Source organism: Brachycentrus maculatus, unplaced genomic scaffold (assembly GCF_059751285.1).
Source record: "Brachycentrus maculatus isolate JH-2025_06_01 unplaced genomic scaffold, ASM5975128v1 h1tg000937l, whole genome shotgun sequence".
NCBI classification, from domain to species: Eukaryota; Metazoa; Arthropoda; class Insecta; order Trichoptera; family Brachycentridae; genus Brachycentrus; species Brachycentrus maculatus.
Window position 1 is genome coordinate 1 of NW_028281659.1, and position 24,126 is coordinate 24,126.

The 24,126-nt window shown below is 32.2% G+C and overlaps 2 protein-coding genes across 5 annotated transcripts in view; one reads left to right on the plus strand and one right to left on the minus strand.

The window, feature by feature from the left end:
* Window positions 1-9,951: 9,951 nt before the first annotated feature.
* Window positions 9,952-15,868, plus strand: LOC148299802 (insulin-like growth factor 1 receptor; the record flags this gene model as incomplete). The annotated part of the gene is made up of 5 exons (XM_088275659.1): window positions 9,952-10,025; window positions 10,582-10,781; window positions 11,727-11,864; window positions 12,779-12,950; window positions 13,396-15,868. Coding segments are annotated over 5 exons (2,678 nt in total), but the record flags the coding sequence as incomplete, so codon positions are not given.
* Window positions 15,869-18,927: 3,059 nt separating this feature from the next.
* The window catches only part of LOC148299803 (ammonium transporter Rh type A-like), a 30,987-nt gene continuing 25,788 nt past the window's right edge, over window positions 18,928-24,126 (minus strand). For all 4 annotated transcript variants that reach the window (XM_088275655.1, XM_088275654.1, XM_088275657.1 and 1 more), the window contains 2 exons: window positions 23,847-23,973; window positions 18,928-19,209 (listed from right to left, as the gene is read on the minus strand). In XM_088275655.1, coding sequence (XP_088131781.1) covers window positions 19,016-19,209; window positions 23,847-23,973 — 321 coding nt within the window. In that variant the 3' untranslated portion in view covers window positions 18,928-19,015. The remainder of the gene's footprint in view (window positions 19,210-23,846; window positions 23,974-24,126) is intronic.

Here is a 24,126-nt window from a genome sequence, read left to right on the forward strand (position 1 = left end):
TGTGGCGCTCTATTCTCTCTGCCTACCCCTGCGGGGAAGCGGCGTTATGGTTAGTGTAGTAGTTTTAACCATTTATTTTTCATTTACAGTTTTGTTAGAAATCGTATTTTTAGGTGAATAAGAAACGAATTATTTATAGAGACGCCGCTATGCTCGTTTATACCAAAACTTATCTACATACAACCTGAACAATGCGGCGCATCTTGTGCAAATTTGACCTGGATTAATCAAAATATTGACTCTTTATAGCCGTGACGCCAGAAAATATATTGAGCGTAAAAGCAAACGGTAGAGGCATATGAAAACAAATTATATTGTGGCATAATTTCATATATCGCTCTCCTTTCAAGAACGTCATATATAAAAAATCGTCAATTTTAAGTTGTGCATGTTTTGCGGAATGTCTAGAAAATATACTATATGCCAGCCAAAGAGGCAAATTTTTAACTTAATATCTACCCGCTACTGGGCAGAAAGTGTTGTATATATATATATATATATATATATATATATATATATATATATATATATATATATATATATATATATATTTATATTTATATATATATATATATATATATATATATATATATATATATATATATATATATATATATATATATATATATATATATATATATATATATATATATATATATATATATATATATATATATATATATATATATATATATATATATATATATATATATATATATATATATATATATATATATATATATATATATATATATATATATATATATATATATATATATATTTATATTTATATATATATATATATATATATATATATATATATATATATATATATATATATATATATATATATATATATATATATATATATATATATATATATATATATATATATATATATATATATATATATATATATATATATATATATATATATATATATATATATATATATATATATATATATATATATATATATATATATATATATATACATACATACATTCCATTTAACCAGATTGTATTGTGCCACAGCAACGCGTAGCTAGGTACGGCTCGTTTGAACCTTCATAATGACTTGACAACCAGACGTTTCCAATATTAATATCGTACCAATAATTAAATCATAAAATAAATTCGATAATTAAATGTCAACTTGTGTCGCCAATTAGTCGTCGTGTGGACGAGTGTTAAGTTATCTAGGGTTGAAGGAAGGAATGGCCACAGAGGATAGAGTTAACGCCTGGGAATGAAAATATTGAATGAAATCCACTTGTTGACTGAGGATATGTTTTTTTTACCACCAATACACATATAGTTTGGTCTAATAAACAATTTCGTGAAAACATTACACAAGAACGGTCCTGGATTTTAATGTATTTTTAAGTTTCCAAGGAAAATGGAATGCCAGTATGATGGCAGATTTGTTGTTAAGAGAAAAAAAAAATTATGAACCATTTTAAATTCTGATCATTACTAAAGTTTATGTTATTATTTATGTAAAAATATAATTAAACATATAATGTAATTGAAGTAAATATGTTTCCATTTTTACTCCATTATTATCAAAACTTTTTAAAATCCCTTAGACTGAAACATGTTTAGATACCAACCTCAATTACATTTTTTAAAGTATATACATGCAAACAATAATATGGCTGTAACATGAAAACATGACGTGATAAAGCTTGTCACCATATAGACTTGGAATAAGAACGATTAACTAAGTACAAATCAGTCATCAAAATTCAAGTTTCATAATCATTATTGACTAGTGTAATTATTTAATATTGCTTTGGACTGATACATGAAACGCAGAATTGATCACCTCGCCTTTGTGTAAGTATAGATAAAGAATACACTGCATTAAAACGATGCACTGTCCTTTGCACCATTGGGTGCGGATGAGGGTAAGCAGTAGAAGTTGAATTGCGATTGTAGATTGTAGATCGAACACATGTAGGGATTTATGTAAGACTTTTTTCTGTCAATGTAATTAGAGCACTTGGGAATCATGTGTGGAATGTGATATCAGCTGTTCCTGACCAGCTCAGTTCCTGTTACTGAAAACGATTCCTCGAACTAAATTTTGAGTAATTGCTTCACATAAGATGATACGCACCTACATGTATCTGGAATTATATGAGTGGCGTGGAATTTGAGGACATCGATGGTTTTTGGATTCTCGACATATCGCTCACTCCTTTTAAAAATATTTTTAAAATTGTCAATTTTCAATTGCGCATGTTTTTGGGATGCCCAGAAAATGTACTATATCCCAGCAAAAGCGGCATATTTTTAACTTAATATTTACCCGCTACAGGGCAGAAAGTATTGTTTTTGCGTTTTGAAGAAAAGGTATTGTTTAAGTTTTTTTTTAAATATACAAAATATTTTTCAAATGGAGAAAAAAGTCAGGTTATACGTAAAAAGATCTGTTGCACAGTGAAAAGTTCAACAGGTGGCTTGATATTTATTTTTAAAACGTTTAATTATATTTTTAAACATTAAAAACGATCTCCTGAAAAATCAAGTTTTTTTATATATATGACGTTGTTGAAAGGAGTGAGCGATATTATCAACCAAATTTATGTTATAATATGATTCGCAAAATTGTTTAATCGGAGAATGTCCGATCAAACAATTTTGCGACTCGGTTTTTTTCAACAATGGCAGTTTTATTTTATCCTTATTTCTAGTATTATGTTCATGACAATTTTTGTTTAAAACTATTTTATCCCGAAAATATTTTGGTAAATTATCATTTTATAATTTGTCAGGAAAATATTTTATAAGGGAGCTCATTGTATTCTTTAAATATGGTCAGGCAGTTTCGATCAACGGAAATCGCAAGATTATTTTATCTAGTTTTCGTTAATTAAACTCGAATTTCGTCAATTTGAAATTGAAAGATGTAGTTACGTCAGGATGAGGCTACTTGTCATATTGCTGATGTAACGTTGACAAATTATGAAACCGCGTTATTTATTGTCGAGCAAATATGAATGGGATGCCACAATCGTACGTATTATCAATCGAATTAGATTTTTTCTATGATGTTACGTTTGATCTCTTTATTTAATTTAAACTTTATATTGACTTCTCTTGTTGGAACTGCGTTATTTAAAATAAAATAATCACTACTTATATAGTTCTTTTTTACATAAATTTGATTTTGACAGTGATCGGGTTTCGTCGTAACCGACCAGTCTGATGTTGAAACCCGGTCACTGGACAAATAAAATTTGTCTAAAAAAATAAAAATGTGGAAAAAGCTTTATAGTTGTTATTTTATTGTATTAAATCTCTTTGTAACAGGAGCTAAGCAATGGCATGTGCCATTTTTAACCATAATTATCATGTGCATCAATTGTTTTTTTTTTTGTCAATTGTATTTAGAAATGTTGTTATTTTTTTCTTACCAGGTAACAAAAATTACGTAAAAAAATATACTAGGCTAGTTTATTTTAAATTACCTAACGTCCAAGCGAATCTGAAATCTATCTACGGCTTATGCAATACCGCCTATCGTGATTCTACTTAGGCTTCATCTTTTTAAGTTTTATGGCCTATACCTACTCGTGAGTGGATTTATTCTTTATGATTAAAATATATATAATTTCATGTAATTCATGAGTGAAAATTCTAGGCCAAAACACTCGCTTTAAACTAGGCTGGTCCTCAATTTCTGTACCTATATATATTATACTATATACCCTTGGATCTCTGTACTTCCTAGCCCCATCCGGCTAAAATCAACTTTGGATTTTTTTTAATTAACAGAGGATATGACAATTTTATCTGGATGCAGGTAGTAACTATCTCTACAATAGTTAATTTCTGTTTGTTTTTCGTGAGATTTTTTTTATAAAACTGGAAGTTTAAGCTTATCTTGATATATTTGGTTGTCAATTAATTTATTTTAAATATGGTTAGTGATTAAAATATTAGTTATTCTTACACGAGTATTTATAAAAAAATATGTGATATTCATATTACACGGTTCATTAAAAGCGATTGCAGAAACAAATATATATGTATGTACATATACAAACTTTAAAGAGAATTAAAAAATATTTATATTAAAACAGAATTATTAAAATACATTAAAGATGTCACCGAGAGAAATCAATTTAAGGGAAGAGAATATATATTTTTTTTAAAGAAAAAGAGAAATATTTGTGTTTTCATTATTAACAAAAATACTTCAATTTTATGCTATTTTTGTGAGCCTAAGCCGCTCATTATTAGAAATAGGTATCGAATTGTGGTATAGAGGGTTCGAACCGAGAAACTCCGATTACGAAGAATTTTGACACGCCCAAATTTTAGGTTCTGATTGATCTGGTCGTGTCACGTCTTTTTTGGCCTTCCTCGTTCTGTTATCCAGTTAACATTTGCCAAAAATACTTTTTTTGATCAAACTCTCGTTATCCATTCTCTCCACATATCCATACTACCTGAAAGAACTTTTCTTGATCATTTCATCTATCCGTAATTCATATATATTATATAATTTATTGTTTCGGCATTCATTTTGTGGTAAGACATGGTTAAATTATAAATAAAAACACTCATTTTTTCCAGATGAGTATTATTTTATAATGACTAGTTTTGGTAGCTACAGATGCTTCCGTCTGCGTTTTTAAATATAAACTTTTTACATTAAAACCCGTAGATGGAAGCATGTGTAGCTTCCAAAAGTAGCCGTAACAATATAGCACTCAAGTAGTAAAAACCAAGTATTTTATTAATGATTCTGATATCTTTATTTTTTTATTTATTTATTTTTTTAATTTATTATTTATTTATTTTGGTTAACAAAAGCAACATATGTAAAACAAATAAAAGATATAATTTAAACAAGCCTATTATAGTGCACGTGTGAAGAGAAAATGTAGTGTATAGAGAAAATGTGCATGTGTGAAGTGTGTAAGAGGGTGTGTGTGTGTGTGTGTGTGCGTTAGTGCGTGCGTGCGGGCGCGCGCGTGTGTGTGTGTGTGTGTGATGTTGATTCTAGTAGGCACATACATACAATGCAAAGAAGCATAAATTTTTAAGATCCTGAGAGGACCATATGCTCACCATTCGACTTTTCAACACGGATTTTCCGCAATTAAAAATGTCAACTTGGTTAAAACATGTCATAAAACGATTTTCCATACATTTGTCTGAGGGAATGTGATATCAATTCATCAAATTCATATGGTGCGTCTGTATGAAACATTTTTTTGTTGTGTAGAGAGTTGAATAAACCCCCCTTTGTAAACAGAGGATTTGCAGATATGACATTGTGCGATGAATTGGTACGCAACCTACGCGTGTGAAGCTGATTAGTTAAATTACCGACTGATGAACCCGCCAATGTCAGCTGTGACGTGTGACATAGTTAACCCTTTGGTTACCACTGGTCGATATATCAGCTTTCGGTTTACTGGTCACCACATAAGAATGCCAACCTAACACTCAACATACTATCTGCGGGCGGATTCGCGCTCATAATAGAGATAAACATCTCTGGAAAGAAGTGATAACATTTAACCATACTGTATACATCGATATGAGATCAAAAAATGCTGCAAAAGTCATGCGTAAAAATAACTTACACGCAATTTATGATGAGTCGAGTGAAAAGGTAAAATTACCCTTCCCGCCGAACGCCACTAGTCGAGTGAAACGGTAAAATTACCCTTAAGAAATCATTTGTGTTATATGCAAGCATGTAGTAGTAGTTAAATCACGAGTTTCGATTGGCTGCACGTCTGTTTGTATACAGTAACCATGTCTGATGTTTCGAAGTTGGGACAAGGAAGGGCTTTGTGTGGATAAACCAAAGATTAAATACTTGAATATACCACTTTAATGAGTTTTATTTTATTTACGACTAGTTTCGAAAACGACAGATGGTTTCATCTGGTACAAATTAAAACCAATTTGTTTTAATTTGTACCAGAAGATGAAAATATGTCGTTTTCGAAACTAGTCGTAAATAAAATAAAACTCATTAAAGTGGTATGTTCAAGTGTTTAATTTTAATAAAATAATCATGTCATTCCACAAAGTTAATGCCGAATCAATAAATAATACAAAGAAATCGTGTTAAATGTTTGTAAAAAACATTTAGAATAAACGTAAAGCGTTGATGGAGGTAATATTAATGTTAATATTTATTCAATTAACGAAGAAAAAATACATTTTTAAATACGTATTTTGATTAATTCAAATATTTTTCAAATATTATTATTTTTTTAAGCTAAACATTTGCATATTGAGATATTCATAATTTATTTATATTTCTAAAAATATTTATATTTATATATTTATAAAATAATAAAAAAATATTTTGTTTAAATGTTCCTTCACCCTGAATCTGTACTTATATTGTCTGCGTTTTTATATTAACCTGTCTAACTAATCTCTCAGACTAAAAATCAGACGTCTATTGCATTACTATTGCATTTTTATCCTGGTGCCAATGTTCAAATCAAAACTTAAAGCAAATAATGTTAAAAATAAATTATAATATGTTTATAATTTTTCACCAATTCTGAAAATGTGATTTAAAAAACGGGAAAAACTCCTAAATGTTGCTTTTATGGAGCATTGCGCAGCGAATACGTTTTTCGTGGCGACAACTTGTTTTTAGAGTTTTTGGCATCGTAAGGGAAGGGTAATTAACTATAACCTAAGTATGAGTATTTCAATGTTTTAGAATTAGTACATAAACCCTGATGATGACAAGGTTCCTGTCAAAACCAGTTGGAAAAAATGTACCGATAAAAAGTGGTTAAAACAAAGTTGTTTTATCTTATAAAGTTTATAAAATGTGCCACTAAGTATTTGCGAAAAACATTCAAGAAATGTGTTATTTATGTTGAAATCGATTTTTTTTTTCTTGGCATGGTAACCCCTAAAGTCCCGGTAACCAAAGGGTTAACGTTTATAAACACTGATAAACCTAACGATGATATGTACAATTTCAATGTCGAGACCTTGACCTTAACTTCATCGTTCGTAAAAAATGCACACTTTTATCAGCTCATATACTTTCTAAAACACGTGTAAGAATAAAGCAACCGAGAAGGCACTTGGGAAAAGAGATCAACGCATCATTTCGGCTGTCCAAACTCAAAACACAGTAGGGGACATTTTTTTTTTCTATACGATGTTTTGCATTTTTGAACTAAGTAGATTCTACTTAATCCAAAAATGCAAAAAAAACGTACCACAAAAAATGTCCCTTACTGTGTTTTGAATTTGGACAGCCGATTTGGCACATTGTACCGAAGTGATAAATCTACAAAAATAAATGTTTTTTTACAAAATTTCGAGTGTGTTCAAATACTTGTTCACAAAAATCTGCATTGTAGATAAATTATATGTGATTATAATCCAGGATTCGGACCTCACATACCAATAAAAGAGTTTTTGCTCAATAAAAAGCTGCTTTTCATCTCACCAATAGATTTCTCTGGTGAAGTTCTAGTGATTCAAGAACAGCGTTTCAAAATTGGTTCATATATATGTATAGAACTTTCAAGAAGAGTGAGTGAGAAGCTTCTTCGTCTCACCAATAGATGTCACTAGTGAAATTTCTTGTGATACATGCAAAATGTTACACGTGTTAAAAGTGATCACTTAAACCAGCCCATGACGGTCATCAGCCCCGTAAATGCCCAGACTTCCATTTTCTCCTTCATCTTTGATGAGATGTCAAAAAAATAATATAAAATAAAAGTTTGTTCAAAATCTCAAATCATCTCAAGTTATGCACGGATTATTATGAAATTTTGACACAATGTTGGTATTTTTTTGACACCTCAACATAGACGAAGATGCATATGTAAGACTGGGCATTTACGAGGCTTACGACCGTCATTAGCTGGTTTAATTGATCACTTTACACACGTGTATATCACTTATAATATCACAAAAGTGATCAATAAACCAGTCTATGATCAAGATAACACTGCGTTTATGTGATGGAGTGCCCTATGCATCATCAGGTGCGGATGAGGGTTTGAAGAACCTTCATCTCCACCCAATGATAAATACGTCATATCATTGATTCAGTGTTATCTTGATCGTTGATTACGTCAAAAGGTGATCAGTCTTTCGCTTAAGTGTATGTCCACCGTAATTTTGTGTATATGTATATTAGAGTAAAAAATCACATATATTATTTTAATATTTTTCCCTGGGAATTGAACCGGGTACCTCTAGCACAGTCGCCGAATGTACTAATTAATTACTACACGACGGATGTAGAGGCGTAGTTGACTGTTACGTGACCAAAACACATTTTCTCTGTATGTATCCAAGTAAGTTGTAGTTGTATGTTACGTAATATGTATATGTGTGTCGCCTAATTTCGAAATCCGCCAGATCCAATTTTATAAGATTTAAAAATAAATGCTCCATCGGAATGCCAATTGTAGGTTTTATTGTATTAAATATTTATATACTTGAAAACCCTACTAAAAATACTTAAAATCAGCGTTGTATTTCAAATTCCGCTATATTCATGAAACTTGCCTTCTGACCCATATCAGCCAATTAGAGAGCGGGATAGGTCAAAAATTAAGATGACGTCATTATCGGTTTGTTTCTCGTGTTTTTTTTATGCTGAAAAAAAAAATTGGAAAATTCTCTATTTCATAATATTTTATCTAAGATAGACAAATCTTTGAAACATGAATGTTACCCGGAGAATTTTGCGTTTTTGTAAAATCGACTTACATGGATCTGGCGGATTTTGAAAGTAGGCGATACATATATTAGTATTAATAAAATAAAGCCAAACAAATTTTGGTATAAATTGAACACTTGCGTATACATATCTAACAGTGGTAATATTTATAGTTTTTCATCTATACAAAACATCGTTTTGAAAAAAATATATATGGGTGTCTCTACTTTTTTTAAATATCAAATAATACGGAAGTCTGAGCATCCCAGGGCTTGCGACCTGGCATATGACATAGAATGGTTTGAACTATTGTTGCGTTCACCATTCTGCCCATTATTGAATCCATATTATATTAGTTGCATTTTCAATAGATTTGGAAATATGGCTGATTATGGCGCCATCAGTTGAGAATTTTGTGGTATTTAATATTAACATGTATTTTCAAACCCTTATACGCACCCGATGGTGCATAGGGCACTGCATCATATGAACGCATTGTTATCTTGATCGTCAACCTTTGAAGGAAAGGTGACCAGACCCCCGCTTCAGGTACAGGGTAATATTGAATAAATATAACTTATATTTATTTAACCTCTCCATGGGAATCGAACCCGAGACCCCTAATACTGTCTAGCGTGCCGACCACTGCAGTTTTCCTCTATTATTATTTATAACTTCATTTGCCTCGTAAATGTGTTTTGCCTCATAAATTCCCAGACCCATGTTTTTCTTCATCTATGTTGAGATGTCGAAATAAAAAGTAATATAGCTGATTATTCTATACATTACTATGCAACATCCTTTATGTTTTTCATTATCGATTCAAGACACGTGCATCGAATTTACTAAAATATTTACGATAATTACCTAATACTGCAGTAATAAAACGTGCTTATAGAGTACAAAATAGGTAAATGATTGCACATATTGATAAAGTGCATTATTTGTACGGTCTTATGGATGACATTATTTGCACATTGTGCGCATTTAATGGAGTTACGCGACATTTGCCAATATTTACTTATTACTGTTTGGCTTGTCTTGCCATTGAAATGCTATTTATATTTGTTGAAAGACTTTATATGTAAGGTTTACCCATCTTTTATAATAAGTTTCTGTGTTTGATTAGTGATCAGTTAACGTGAATTCAGAGCGTTTTGTGGAGATGTGAGACGACTTCACAATGTTTGGCTTGTCTTTCAAATGAAAATGTTATTTATGTGTGTTGAATGACTGCATACATAAGGTTAAACCGTAAACAGGAGAATGGTCGTATATACCAGTGCTCCGCAACCGGTGTGCCTTGGCACACTGGTGTGCCGTGAGCCAGACACAGGTGTGCCGCGATCAAATTCAATGTATATGACATTTTACAATTTTTCATCATGTATTTAATACACGATGAAAAATAATTTTTCATAATATTGTCTGTTTTTCAAAATGTAAGATATAATAATTCTCTCACTCTCAATCCTTTTCCGAACCCCAATGGTGCATAGGGCACTGCATCACATTAACGCAGTGTTATCTTGATGGTTAACAAATGAACGAAAGGTGATTACCCCTCCGCTTCGCGTAGCATTGAATAAATATTAGACTGAAAAAATCATATATATTTTTTGAACCCCCCCCTGGAAATCGAGCCCGGGACCTCCATAACGGTAGCTGAGCGTGCTGACCATTACACTACGGAGGGTAATAATTACTACAATTAAATAATTTTTCAATGGTCTATGTAGGTACTTTTGGTGTGCCGCGGAATACTAGGAATAATTTTAGTGTGTCGTAGAGAAAAGGTTGCAGAGCACTGGTATATACGATCATACTCCTGGAAAGGTTAATGCCGAGTGCTCGTATCGCGCACGTTCTGAGTGGTAATGTGTCCGTTGCAGATAGGGCTCAAGTCGCTGACGATCATCCAGCGGGGGTCCGTGCGCGTGGAGAAGAACCCCCAGCTGTGCTTCGCGGAGACCGTCAGCTGGGAGAAGATCACCGGCCGCAGGAGGGGGCACTACTTCGGCGGGAACGGGCCCGCCATGTGCCCGGGGCCCGAGTCGTGCCGCGGCTGCGACGACGGCTGCTGGAACGCGATGTAAAGGCGGAGACTGACCGGAGCATTTCGTCGTAACGTAACACGTTACGACGCGAGCATTCAGGCAGTCAGTACACCGAGCCGAGCGCTCCATCCATAGTTTCGGATGCTCGGTGATGCTCGCCGCGAGCGATGTTACGACGTTATGTTACGACGAAATGCTCCGGTCAGTCTCCACCTTAATGCACGCGCACGTTCACGCGCGCAAACTCACTTATGTATATACACACACACGCTCACACACAAACATCTGACTTCCAAGTGACACCAGCTACGGTTTATGCAACACTATTTATCATAGTCCTACTTAGGCTCCACATTTTATAGGCTATCATGAGTTTGAATGGGTTTACTCTTTATGATTAAAGTGACTGGTTAAATGTATTTCTTCAGTGAAAAATTTAGGCAAAAACACTCGCTCTCTCCCCCTCTCTCTTTCTCTCGTACATACACACACACACACACACACATATATATATATATATATATATATATATATATATATATATATATATATATATATATATATAAATATATATATAAATATGTGTGTGTGTGTGTGTGCGTGTGTACATATTTACTTTTTTTATATCCATGGTATATTTATACATACATCCTACTAGATGGGTAAAAGTTGACTCTTAAAATTTCCTATTCCAATACTTAGCTTGGCGATTTGTAATTAATTTCTTTTTCGAATGGCGAAACGCTAATTATTAACTCTATACCCTTTAAAGGATTCCTAATGTTTCAAAATATTTACGTGAAAGACTAAGTATTAAATAAATTTTGCATACGTTGTTTGATAATTATGGTGTACACGTAACAATTTTAAAAATTGTAGTTTAACTGAGTAAAATTTGAATTGAAAATCGATGGATTTTGACGCAGGGCCGAATCAATTAATGAAAACCAACTTTATTATGTTAATTTATTTTGTTTCAGGAATTGTCAACGATCCCTTTCTTCTATGAAGTGTCACCCTGAATGTCTGGGAGGTTGCACCAGTATAGGGTCACTGTGCTACCGTTGCAAACACCTGATAAATGATAACATATGTGTGGAAACTTGCCCTCCAAATAAGTAAGTTTGTATTGATGACTTTCAAAATGTTCCAAATACTTGTTTTGTGAATAAAAATAAGTGTTCAAATTATAAGCTGCATTAAACAAATGATAATCATGTTTTGAGGCGTTTCCCAAAATGTAAAAATAATCTGAGGTTCAGATGTTGCATACATCTAAATAAAAGGGTCTTTGCTAAATAAAAGCTTTTTCAATCCAACATAGATGGCTGTTGTATGAGATAACTCATATGCACTGTGTCATGAGATTAATGATATGTTTGTCCGCCTCCGTGGTGCAATGGTCAGCGTGTTTAGCTACCGTGCTGAAGGTCCCGGGTTCGATTCCCAGGGGGGTGATAATAAATATTAGGTATTTTGCACTGTAATATTTATTTAATATTACCCTGGACTGGTTCCTGAAGCGCAAGAGTGATCACCTTGCCTTCATGTAAGTAATGATCAAGATAACACTGCGTCAATTCGATGCAGTGCCCTATGCACCATTGGGTGCGGATAAGGGTTATAAGTAATAAAGTAAGTATATCTAGGAGTCCCAAAAATTTTAATAGTGTGGTTATCAATGATGGGTAGATTGGAAATGTTGCACGTGTGTACAGTGATTGACCCTTGAGGTGGTATTTTACAAAAATGTATATTTTCCAAATTTATTATTACGGGCCATAAACCCTGTTAATACCCAGATTTCCATATTCGTCTTCATCTATGTTGAGATGTAAAAAAATGTATAGATAACATTCATTGCAGCAGTGTTCGAATTATGGTATAAGTGGCCCTGTGTGAATGTGCGTATTTATGTTATGTTGCTTTTTTTTTAAATGGATGCTTTACTTACCATATGAACCTTAGGGCCTTGCGCATATCACATCAAGGTTTGGAATATAGATGAATAAATAAATCAATTATATTTTAGGTACGAGTACGCGCCTGCTTTCCAATGCATCAGCGAAGAACTGTGCCGCAAAATGTACAACAAGGAGGGCTGGACTTGGGATGGGAAATGTGTAAAGAGATGCCCGGCCGGGTACGAACTGAAGATCAAGAATGGCAAAAAGACCTGCGAGTATTGCGAAAAGTGCATCACGGTGAGGCTTCATTTGATTGATAAAAAAATACATAAATTGTTTCATATATCTGAAATAATTATGCTTTTGAGAAACGGTTTCTACATTGGAGACTTGAAATTATGAAAAATATGTTTTCGTTGAAAAAAAAATCTTAAATTTTTTTAAAAAATATTTTCTGTATTATTCTGACGGAGTTGACGGAGTTATTGAATGTTCCACTCTATCCAGCTATGCTTTCCTGGGGCAATGAGTGAACAATGCATAAAACACTCTTTTTTTATTAGTTATTAATGCCTAAAATGTTTCTATGTCTAAAATAATATAAGTGTATGATAATAAACGTAAGTAATTAGAAATCAATGAAAAAGTTTATTTTTTTATTTTTATTGTGTTAGTTGTATAATTACTAAAAAAACGTGATTTTGGTCAGCTGTTTATTTATTTATTTATTTTTTGTTTGCAGTACTGCTACGGTATGAATATTAACTCCCTCGCAGATGCCCAGCAAAGCGGCGGGTGTCATATAGTGAACGGTTCTGTGGAGATTCGTCTGGACGAAGAGCACAGCATCGATATGATGAAAGAAATGGAAGACCATCTCGGGAGCATAGAAGAAATCAGGGGCTTTCTGAAAATATATCGTTCCGTATCGTTAACTTCTTTGGATTTCTTCAAAAACTTGACCAAAATCCACGGCGACGAGCTGGTGTTCGATAGATACGCGTTGGTCGTGTATGAAATGAGCAACCTCCAGACCACTTGGGATTGGTCAAAAAAGAAAAACTTGACCTTTGGAAATGGGACAATCTTCTTCCATAACAACGCAAAATTATGCCTGTCAGAAATCAACGATTTGGTCAAGTTGACTAACATTAACAACGCGACGTTGACAACGCAGGACGTATCTAACGAATCTAACGGTTACAAAATTATATGTCAAAAATTGGTTTTGGTAACGGAGAGTAAAGTTTTAGGTAAGACAAACGCCACCATCAGCTGGGAACGCTTCAAGCCGAGCAATGAAAACCAACGTATTTTAGGTTATTTATTGTTTTATATGGAAGAACCCGATAATGATATAACTCCAGATTTTGGAAGAGATTCTTGCTACGATCACGAATGGGTTTCCGTATACATAAAGGAACCGGAAAAACCACTTCCTAAAATAATGACCTACAACTTGACGGATCTCAATCCTTCCACCAAATACGCTTTTTATGTTGAGACCTATAATTCTATCAAAGGGCACTATGTGACTGGTGTGACAGGAAAGCACGGCCAAAGCGTCGTGAAATTCTTCACCACGGAAACGGATATCCCATCCATGCCATTCGATGTCAGAACTAGCAACGTCACCGAAAGCTCCATTACGATCAATTGGTCGGATGACCCCAACTATAAGGGTACGATCACGCGTTACGTGATCGAAATGTACATCCAACTGGACGACGTTAAACATTTGGATACCAGGAACTACTGCCATAGTCCTTTGGAGCTGTCGCAGATAGAAGAAAAAGAGGAATCGTCAGAAATCGACGCGAATACAGAAGAAAAGTGCGATTGCGACGAGATTCCCGATAAAGCGTACTGGGAAAGGTTTATGGCCAAACAAGCGGTATCAAGTCACGAGATCTTTTCTAAATCGGGATCCGCTATGCTTTGCAAAAACGAAGTAGACGAGGAGCCGAGCGAACGATCTTTCGATATTTTAAACGAAATCAAATGCGGCGCGGTGGATTACAAACGTTACGATATAGAAGTGAACGAAACAGAAATCCACCAAAGGCAAGTGAGACGCTCAGTTTTCGAAGTCCCGAAAGATTTCGTGAACGAACCCACACTCAGACCCGCCATTCGGAACGTGACCAAAAACGATAAATACCACTTCTTTTCCGCCGAATTCGAACCCCAACACAAGAACTATACTCTCTTCAACCTGTTACACCACACCAAGTACATCATCTATATTTCCGCTTGCATGGGTAACCAAACATCAGACTGCGGACCGATTTCCATCACCGCCCAGAGAACGCTGAAAAACGACACGGCCGATGACGTGGTGGATATCTCTTCCATAGTGCTGAAGTACTCGGCAGTGGTGCTGTATTGGGAAGAGCCTAAGAATCCGAACGGCGCCATACTCTCATTTACGATCGAATACACCAGAATGGACATTCCCAACTTTAAGCCTATTCAGGAATGCGTGACGCGGTTGGATCACGAGAAGAACGGGGGAAGTTACGCGTTGAATTATCTTCACCACGGGAACTATAGCGTTAAAGTTAGAGCTACGTCCTTAGCGGGAGATGGACAGTTCACGAAGCTCCATTATTTCTATGTCCCGATTTCTGATCTCATCTTCAACGTTGGCCTTTTCCTAGGCATCGGGGCAGGAGTCGCAATCGGTATTATAGCCACGATATATTTCTACCACAGAAAGAAGTATCCGTGCAGGTCGGACGAGAGAGAGCTAATGGAAAACGATTATTTCGACGAAAGAAGTAGCATGACTGGCCTAGAAGGCGGAGAAGAAACAGAATTGATAGAATTAACCTGATCCTAAACAAATTTGACTTATGCTAAACATACTTGATTCAATAGTTGAGATATACCAAAAAATAGTACAAAATAAACCAAAACCGAATAAATCAATATATTCGTAAATAAGTGTAAATAAATATGTATAATCTATATTTATTTTCGAGTTATTCAATCAAGTATTTTTAGAAAATAATGTAAGAAATATAGAAATAGGGCAATATTTTGAAAGCCCGTAGTTGTATTTTTTTCATGGAGACTGAGTAATTTTAATATTTTAAGATAGCCTAATGACTTGATATATTTATTGTTCCTGTGTTTGAGTTTTAGGATTATTTTTTTAACATTAAGCAATTGTTTTATTTTTTTTTAAATTATTTGAAAAAAAAAAGTTTTTACATCGAATACATTTTTTTTTTGATTTCGGAAGCGATTGTACTTAAAATCGTAAAATTTTTCAAAATTAAAAAAAGTCCGGGAACAAATCGGAAAACATATTATGATTGTCTAAATTTGACAATTTTTTATGTCGGTTTGTCAATAAGCAATTTCGCAATATTGTCCTGTAGGCGTGTCAATAAGCTAAATAATTTGTCAAAAATGTATAATCTGAAAATTCGTAATTTTGACTATTTTTTTCATTTTAATATCGTCAAAATCTTGTGTGCTGTCGCAAAAAAGTTTAAAGTGTTGAAGTGTTTTCATGCTTTTTGCTACCATTTTTCTCAAAAATGTGAATTCAAATATTCTCGCAGTCAGATGTGATGCGAGTAGAATAGGATCGATATACCATAATAATATTTTTTGCTGTTTTTATAATATTTTATCACACTCCATGGTCGATGTAAAATACTCCATGATACATTTTACTGCTAATTTAGAAATACAGTAAAACCTCGATATAACGAACTGATTGGAGGAAGGGGGTGTTTGTTAAAGTCGAATGTCCGTTATATAAAAAAAATTTTTTTTTTGAATACATGAAAACTTAATTTTAAAATAAGTAAACAATACAAAACACAAACAAAATTGTATTTATTGTCTTCGGACACTCGTCGTGAAGTGACTTTGCTATTTGATTTCGACGCGCTTGCTTTCGGAAAGGAAGTTTTTTTGCACTTTTGAAGTTTGGTGTTTTTTTAAATCTTCTTCTTCTTTTTATAGATCCTCGGGATCTGTCTATGCCGTCATCTGTCGCTTTTGGGATGTTGACTGCCAGCTATCTCTCCACCTTTTTGGAGGTCTGCCTGGGGGTCTACGTCCTTCAGGGTTTCCTTGAAGGGAGATACGTGGAAGTCTGTCCTCTGACATTTTGTTTACATGCTCATTCCAGTATCGCCGTCGTTTTTATCCCTACCTCACGATGTCTTCCGTCTTATAATCAATTCTCTAAAATAACGAGAATGCGTAAAATATAATTGAACTCCGTCATCTGACGAATATTCAATAATTGTACCGGATTTTTTGTCGATTTTATCCGAAATTCGTTAAAAAGAGGTTCGTCATAACGAGGTTTTACTGTAATGGGTTCGCAATTTTATTCCTTTGATATTTTCAATGACAAAAGTAAATAATTTAACGACTTATTCAAAGAGAATTTGACTTTTTAATACATCATAGAAGATTAAAAAAATAGTAAAAAAATATTTAACTCAACAATTTTTTTTTATAAAGTTATACTAAGTATATAAAACGAAAATGTAGATTGCTAACTTTCATATTATTTTTTAAATATTAAAATTTTTTATTTGACTTAAAATTTAAAAATTTTCTAACCAAAGCTGTATCGATTGGCACATAAACAGGTTCCAAAATATTCTCCACAAAAATTAACATATACTTATTTCACATTTTATTATTTGTAACAAAGCGCTGGTTTATAATTTCTTAAATGTGTTTTAATTGCAAAAATGTTAAATATATACTTATCTTAAAACGTCATATTTTTAAACATAGATTATTTTTTTTATGTATGTATGATATTGTAAAGAATCCATTTTCATTGTTTTTTGCTGTTAAGTATACTTCAGATTTTCGATATGGACGTTTAAATGGAAATATAAGAGAAAAATAAGCTGTCGTAATTTTTAAAGAAAATCATCATTTTTAATCAATGTTTTACTTACTAAATACCACTATTTCGTAAAATCTACTGTGACACTTGTTTCGATGCATTCGATGATGCGGAATGCATCGAAACACGTGTCACAGTAGATTTTACGAAATAGTGGTATTTACTAAGTAAAACATTAATTAAAAATGGATAGATTTTACCACAAAGTGACTGCCGAATCAATTAATGAGAAAATCATCATGTTTAATTCAGTCACCGTGCATACTTTTTCATACAAAACTCGTATTATACCAAAGAAGAACTAAGGGTTTCACATTAAATCATTTGAATATGGCCGATTTTTTGTTGGTGTCAACTCTTTTAAAAATCTAAATTAATTATTAAAATTCATGTAAAAATTGCAAATGGACTCCATAAAATTTCGTTGAGTGATTTGATTATATATGCCTTGATTATTAATACTGTTATTTTACGTTTTACTAATAAACAATGTACATAATAATAAACAGTTTTAAAAACTAACACTAACCGCAATGTAAATCATGATTTATTTATTTTTAATTTTTTAGTTACCATATCATTAAATAGTCTTTCGTATAAATAAAATGATCAGATGAAAAGTTCTGACAAAAAATAAAATAAACTTTTTTTTATATTTTTTATTTTCCAAATGATATTTATTTATTTTTATTTCTTAAGCACAAGTACGAGTTACCTGTTATATTTGTTTTTTTTTAAATCATCATCTAATTACTAATAAAAAACACACACACAAAATAAATACAATAATTTTGCCAGCGAGCTGATTGATATTCAACTACTACATCTCTCCAAAAAAATTACTTTATTTTTAATTGTTTTTCTTTCGCGGTTTCTTTTATTTATTTTTTATTTCTTTATTGTTGGAATTTTAATTTCATTTAATAAAAACAAATGTTGTAAAACATATATGGCTGACTAAGTATTGCACCCACCACTTAGTCAAGCTGGAATAAAGAGTTATTATTATTATTATTAATAATAAAAAATAATTATACAACTCTCAAGCATAAACAATAAATAATTCATATAAGTTCCTCTTTAAGAACAACAGAGTAGTCTCTTTATTGGAGAGAACAGTGTAAGTAATTGTAATTGCAGTAAGATTGTCGAAGTAAGAAGTATAAATGTCTAGCCACTTAACTAAAAAAAATCACAAAGCTGAGATCAAATCAATTAATATTAAAAACTTAAATTTAAATAATATAAAGTTAAATTTTAATAAAAAAAATGGAGTCTCACCCATGGTTTTGAATACTGGAGCTAAGCATTATTTTCTTCTATGCATCAAGGTTCCCAATGTATTTTATCATGAATTTAATTAGTATGTTAAATAAAACAAGCTTTTGTAAAAATTAAATAATATTTAATAAACATGATCAATCAAAATTAACATAATTAAAATATGAAATACAAGAATACATCCGCTGTTCTAAAAATTATCCATAGGTATTTCTTGTTCAAAAGTTGGGTTTGTATGACTGAGGTCTTTGGGTATTTCAGTAGAAGGTTTTCGGATATCCGAATGAGACGATTCGGATGTGTGTGGTAGTTCCCAACCGTACTCATCGTCGTATTTTTTATTTTCTGGAAGAGACCCTACTAATGGCGTCCTGATGAAGAAACCTGGAAAAAACGCATATTTTCTATCAATTTGGGGCAAAAAGATGTATGATAGATGTTAGAATGGTGATAAATAAGGAAAAATGCAAGGCTGAGACAAGCATTATCGATAAAACTAAGAAAGTGTTGAAATGGTTTTGACTTGTAGAACATATAAGTGAGAAAAGAAGTGTAAAACATATTTATGAGACTATATAATTGGAAATAGGAGAAAAGGAAGACTAAGTATGTCATCTACTTGAAATCGGTCAGGCCAGGAGTAGGAATAATCGGTGGGTATGTATAAGTAGATGCGTGAAAGTGGATGAGGCGAAGATTGTTTGCAAAGATATATTGTTGTGGCGTTCTAATCTCTCTGCCTACCCCTGTAGAAGCAGGGTGACAGTCAGTTAGTTTCTACGTTTATGGTGTGATATATCGCTCATTCCTTTCAACAACGTCAAATATCAAAAAAACTGAATTTTTCTGGAGATCGTTTTTAAAGATTAAGAATATAATAAAATGTATTAAAAATAAATATCAAGCCACTTATTTAACTTTTTACTGTGCAGCAGATCTTTTTATGTAAAACTTGATTGTTTTTCTCCATTTGAAAAATATTAAGTATATTTAAGAAAATAATTAAACATTACCTTTTCTTCAAAATGCAAAAACAACACTTTCTGCCCTATAGCGGGTAAATATTTTGTTAAAAATATGCCGCTTTTGCTGGGATATAGTATATTTTCTGGGCATTCCGAAAACGTGCACAACTAAAAATTGACGATTTTTGATATATGATGTTGTTGAAAGGAGTGAGCGATATATGAGTTTAATCATGTATATGTAGTATATAGCACCACAGATGTATGTGTTTTACTAAGGTATGTGTTTTACCGACGTATTATAAAGATTAAGTCCGCCTCCGTAGTGTAATGGTCAGCATGCTCGCCTACCGTTCTGGAGGTCCCGGGTTTAATTCCCAAAGGGGTTTAATAAATATAAGTGATTTTTTCACTCTAATATTTATTCAATATTACACTGGACTGGTACCTGAAGTGGAGGGCTGATCACCTTTCCTTCATGTGTAATCGATCGAGATAACACTGCGTTTATATGAAGCAGTGCCCTATGCACCATTGGGGTACGGTAAGGGTTTTATTATTATTTTTTATTTATTGTAAAGATACATGGTTAGTAATTTTCACTTAAATCGAGTGAAGGCTTAAAAAAATAAGTTGCGGTCCGTTTGGCAAAAACTTATTATTGAATTAATAAGCGAAATGTCGGAGAGATTAATAGTTGCACCTCCCCCGGTCTCTGCCCGAGAGCCTTTTTCAATTTATCAATATTAATAATCCGCACGGATAACAAGATTTATTTTTAAACTCAGACGCCGACAAAGATATGCTTAAAAGTAAACACACCTAAAGTCCGCAGAAATTAAGTCTGAACGAATTAATAACAAAAAAGTTTTTACATAGAATTGGCGTTTAATTTGTAAAACTCCTTTATAATTTATACATACTTATATTGAATATTAAAATCAAACACTGATTTTAAGAGTCTACTTACGTTAATGTATTTTTTTATTAAAAATACATAAAATTAAAATTTGTGACAATTGTTTCCATGTTATGGCATTTTCAACTACTGCGACAGTAGTTTAAAATTATATAACAAGGCAAAACAACTGTGATTTTTTTATTTATTTGTTTTTATAGTAAAATACAATTTAGTAGACTCAAAAAATCAGTGTTTGATTTTCAAAATTTAATATATAAAACAATAAAGTTATTATTAAAATTAACTGGAAAATTATTTTGTTTACAAAATTAATCGGTATATCAAAACGGTTAAAATAAAGGTAATTTTTTTGGCCTTTATTATAAATTAATATTTATTACGTACCAGTATACACTTTATAGCAATTCTAACGACTGTTTTTTGGCTAAATTTTTCATGAATCATACGATGTAAAATTATAGTAACTTTAAACATAAATAGTAAATTCACTCACAAGTAGATATTGCCTATAAAACTTGTAAAGTTAAAGCCTAAGCAGAACCATGGCCCTTATAAGCGGTGTTGCATAAGACGTAGCTAGATTTTAGAGTTACTTAATTAAGTTAAGATAATTAAAAAAACAGCGATTCTTTTAAAATATTTGATGGGAAGATTATTATAAATTTTATTTCATTAATTAATTATTATTAACCAATAAATGTTATTTTATCACTGTAGGTTTTTAAATAGTCATGTTAAAGCCTTCTACCTAACATTTTTATTGCAATTTATTTATTGTTTTGGCATTAACTTTGTGGTAAGACATGTTACAATGATTAAAGAAAACACTTGTTTTATTTTATACCACTTGAGTTTTATTAAAGACTACATGTTTCAGAAGTTAAACTTCCATCATTATTATACAGACCTGAATGATGGAAGCTTAACTTCTGAAACATGTAGTCTTTAATAAAACTCAAGTGGTATAAAACAAGTGTTTTCTTTAATCATTGTATTTATTGCAACATAATTGATTTGTTTTTCTTCGTTTGATTACGCAATTAAATTACCATTAAAGGGTTTCAATTTTTTTATATTATTAAAATCTAAAATGTGTTGTTAAAAATCGAGTGTAAATATATATTTTTTAATTTAAATTTATTTTATGGTTATTAAAATACTTTATTTTTATTTTTAGTTGTGAAGTGAGGTGTTTTACTGTGAACGTGTAATGACAGTGAAATAATAACCGAAAGCTCACATCATGTTGATTTAAATACTCGTGTATTTGAGAAAATATATGTGAATGCTACATTCTACACTAATTTTCTAAATGTTTGCATGCATTAAAACTAGCAGATACAAACATTTGTTGATTCTGATAATTTTTAGCTATAGTTGAAAGAAGAAATACTGGGTCATTATCCTCTGGAACATCCCAGAAAGGATCGTCTCGATACAAATGATCTCTTGAATCCAAAAAGCCTGCCAATGGATGACGTAGAAGCTTACCTTATGTATCATGAAAATATATTAGAAATTAAAATTGAAATTACCAAGTAAAATTTAAATTCAATCCTGAAATTTTATTGCAGTGGTAAATATTACAGTATCCTTTTTGAACACAATACTGTTTAAAAACCACTTCTTTATTCGAACAGTGACTTTAATTGTGGTGTTATCAAAAGCATGGATCGCCTTCAAACAGATAAGCTTTTAGCTATAAGGTTTTTGGAAAATGATTAAACGCTCTTTCATCCTTATTTAGAAACTATGCCTATTTGAAAAATTATTTTTATAAATTCTCCACACTTATCTATAAATCCGTGTCTTAAATCATGTTTTATCTTGATTCAAAATTGTAAAGATATTTTTTTATCAGGTAATAATACAAATAATTTCAGATTTATTTTCAATTGTTCTGGGTGTTTGTGATGTATTTTTCACATATACCTTCCCATCCTTACTATCCTACCAGCAGACTAGCATCTAAAATAGACGCTTTGCGGGTTATTCCTTTAATAATAAATAATAAAATAAATAAAACTTTGAGTACTCTGTCATTAACAAGTGAGGATTTTTTTTATATGTTTTATAAACATATTATGATTATTAAGTTATTGTTAAAATAAATATTTCTAATGCCAATCCCAGAGCACAGACGAATTTTAATTACAGACATTTAGATGGAAAGGGTAGGAATGGGATATAAGAAAAATATCAAAACATCCCAAATTAAATTTATTGAATTCATTTTTCAATTGGTGGTGATCGATTCATAGTCTAGCATCCATCCAATTACGCCACAGCCCTGTTTTACTCATTCATTTTGTAGGGTGTAGAATTTTCGGACTAGGTTTGGATGAAGAAAATATACCTTTATCCACTCACTCCATACAGATACACACTTAGAGTCTGTCCTTTATTTTTGCATATTTTTTTACTTACCTATTCGAATTAATATGATAAGAGTATTGGTATCATATCCTATGTATCTAATGTACCTAATAATATTGAAAGCTGTCCCACCGCATGCGCAGATCTGATAAGGAAGCATCTAGGCTTCCTGACAGATCTGCACTTACGAAGCAATTTTTTTAAAAACTAAATTGAAAATGTGACACAATATAAAATTGTATCCCGATTTTACTGTGAATTTACATTTAAAAGCGTTCAATATAACTGGCACTGCCAATCTAAATAAATACAAGATTGTAAGTCCATCACCAAATTTACTAGAAGCACCCCGGTGTAGGCAGTAAAAGGGATTAGTATTTAGTTAGTTATTAGTCAGCTAGATCCGATTCCGACTCGACGTTGGCCGATACACAGACGCCCACAACCCTGACCAGTACAGCAGACAGACATGGAACAGTGCAAAGACATTTACAGAGAATGGTCAGTCATCGCATTTCCCCTCAACCATTATTCATCGACACTCTATTTAATATAATAATAAAGAAAAAAAGCATGTGGGTTAAGGACAGATCCCCTGGCTTCGGAATATACGAGATTGGATGAGGATCAGAATCGTCGAGGCGCTGTTTAGAGCTGCCCAAGACAAGGATAATTACTCTCAAGTGATTGTCGACACGACCAGAATTTGACATGAAATATACCCTTATATAATATTTTGTATATTCAATTAAACTCACCAGTTAATGCGCCAGTAACAATTGCAAGAGCTAGAGTAATCAATACACCCGCAAATTGGAACAAGGCTTGTTTTCCACTCGTTCTTCCTGTTGAATCGGTTCCGTTGTCAATGGCTGCTATTTGTTGCTAAAATGAACAATTACAAAATCAAATATTGAAAAAAAAAATCAATAAAAGCTTAATAATAGAACTAATGCTTCCTATAATATGGGAGACGGTTAGGAACGAGAAATAGGGAACGTCCACAGGTACGCTGGGATGAGGATCTAAAAATGAATA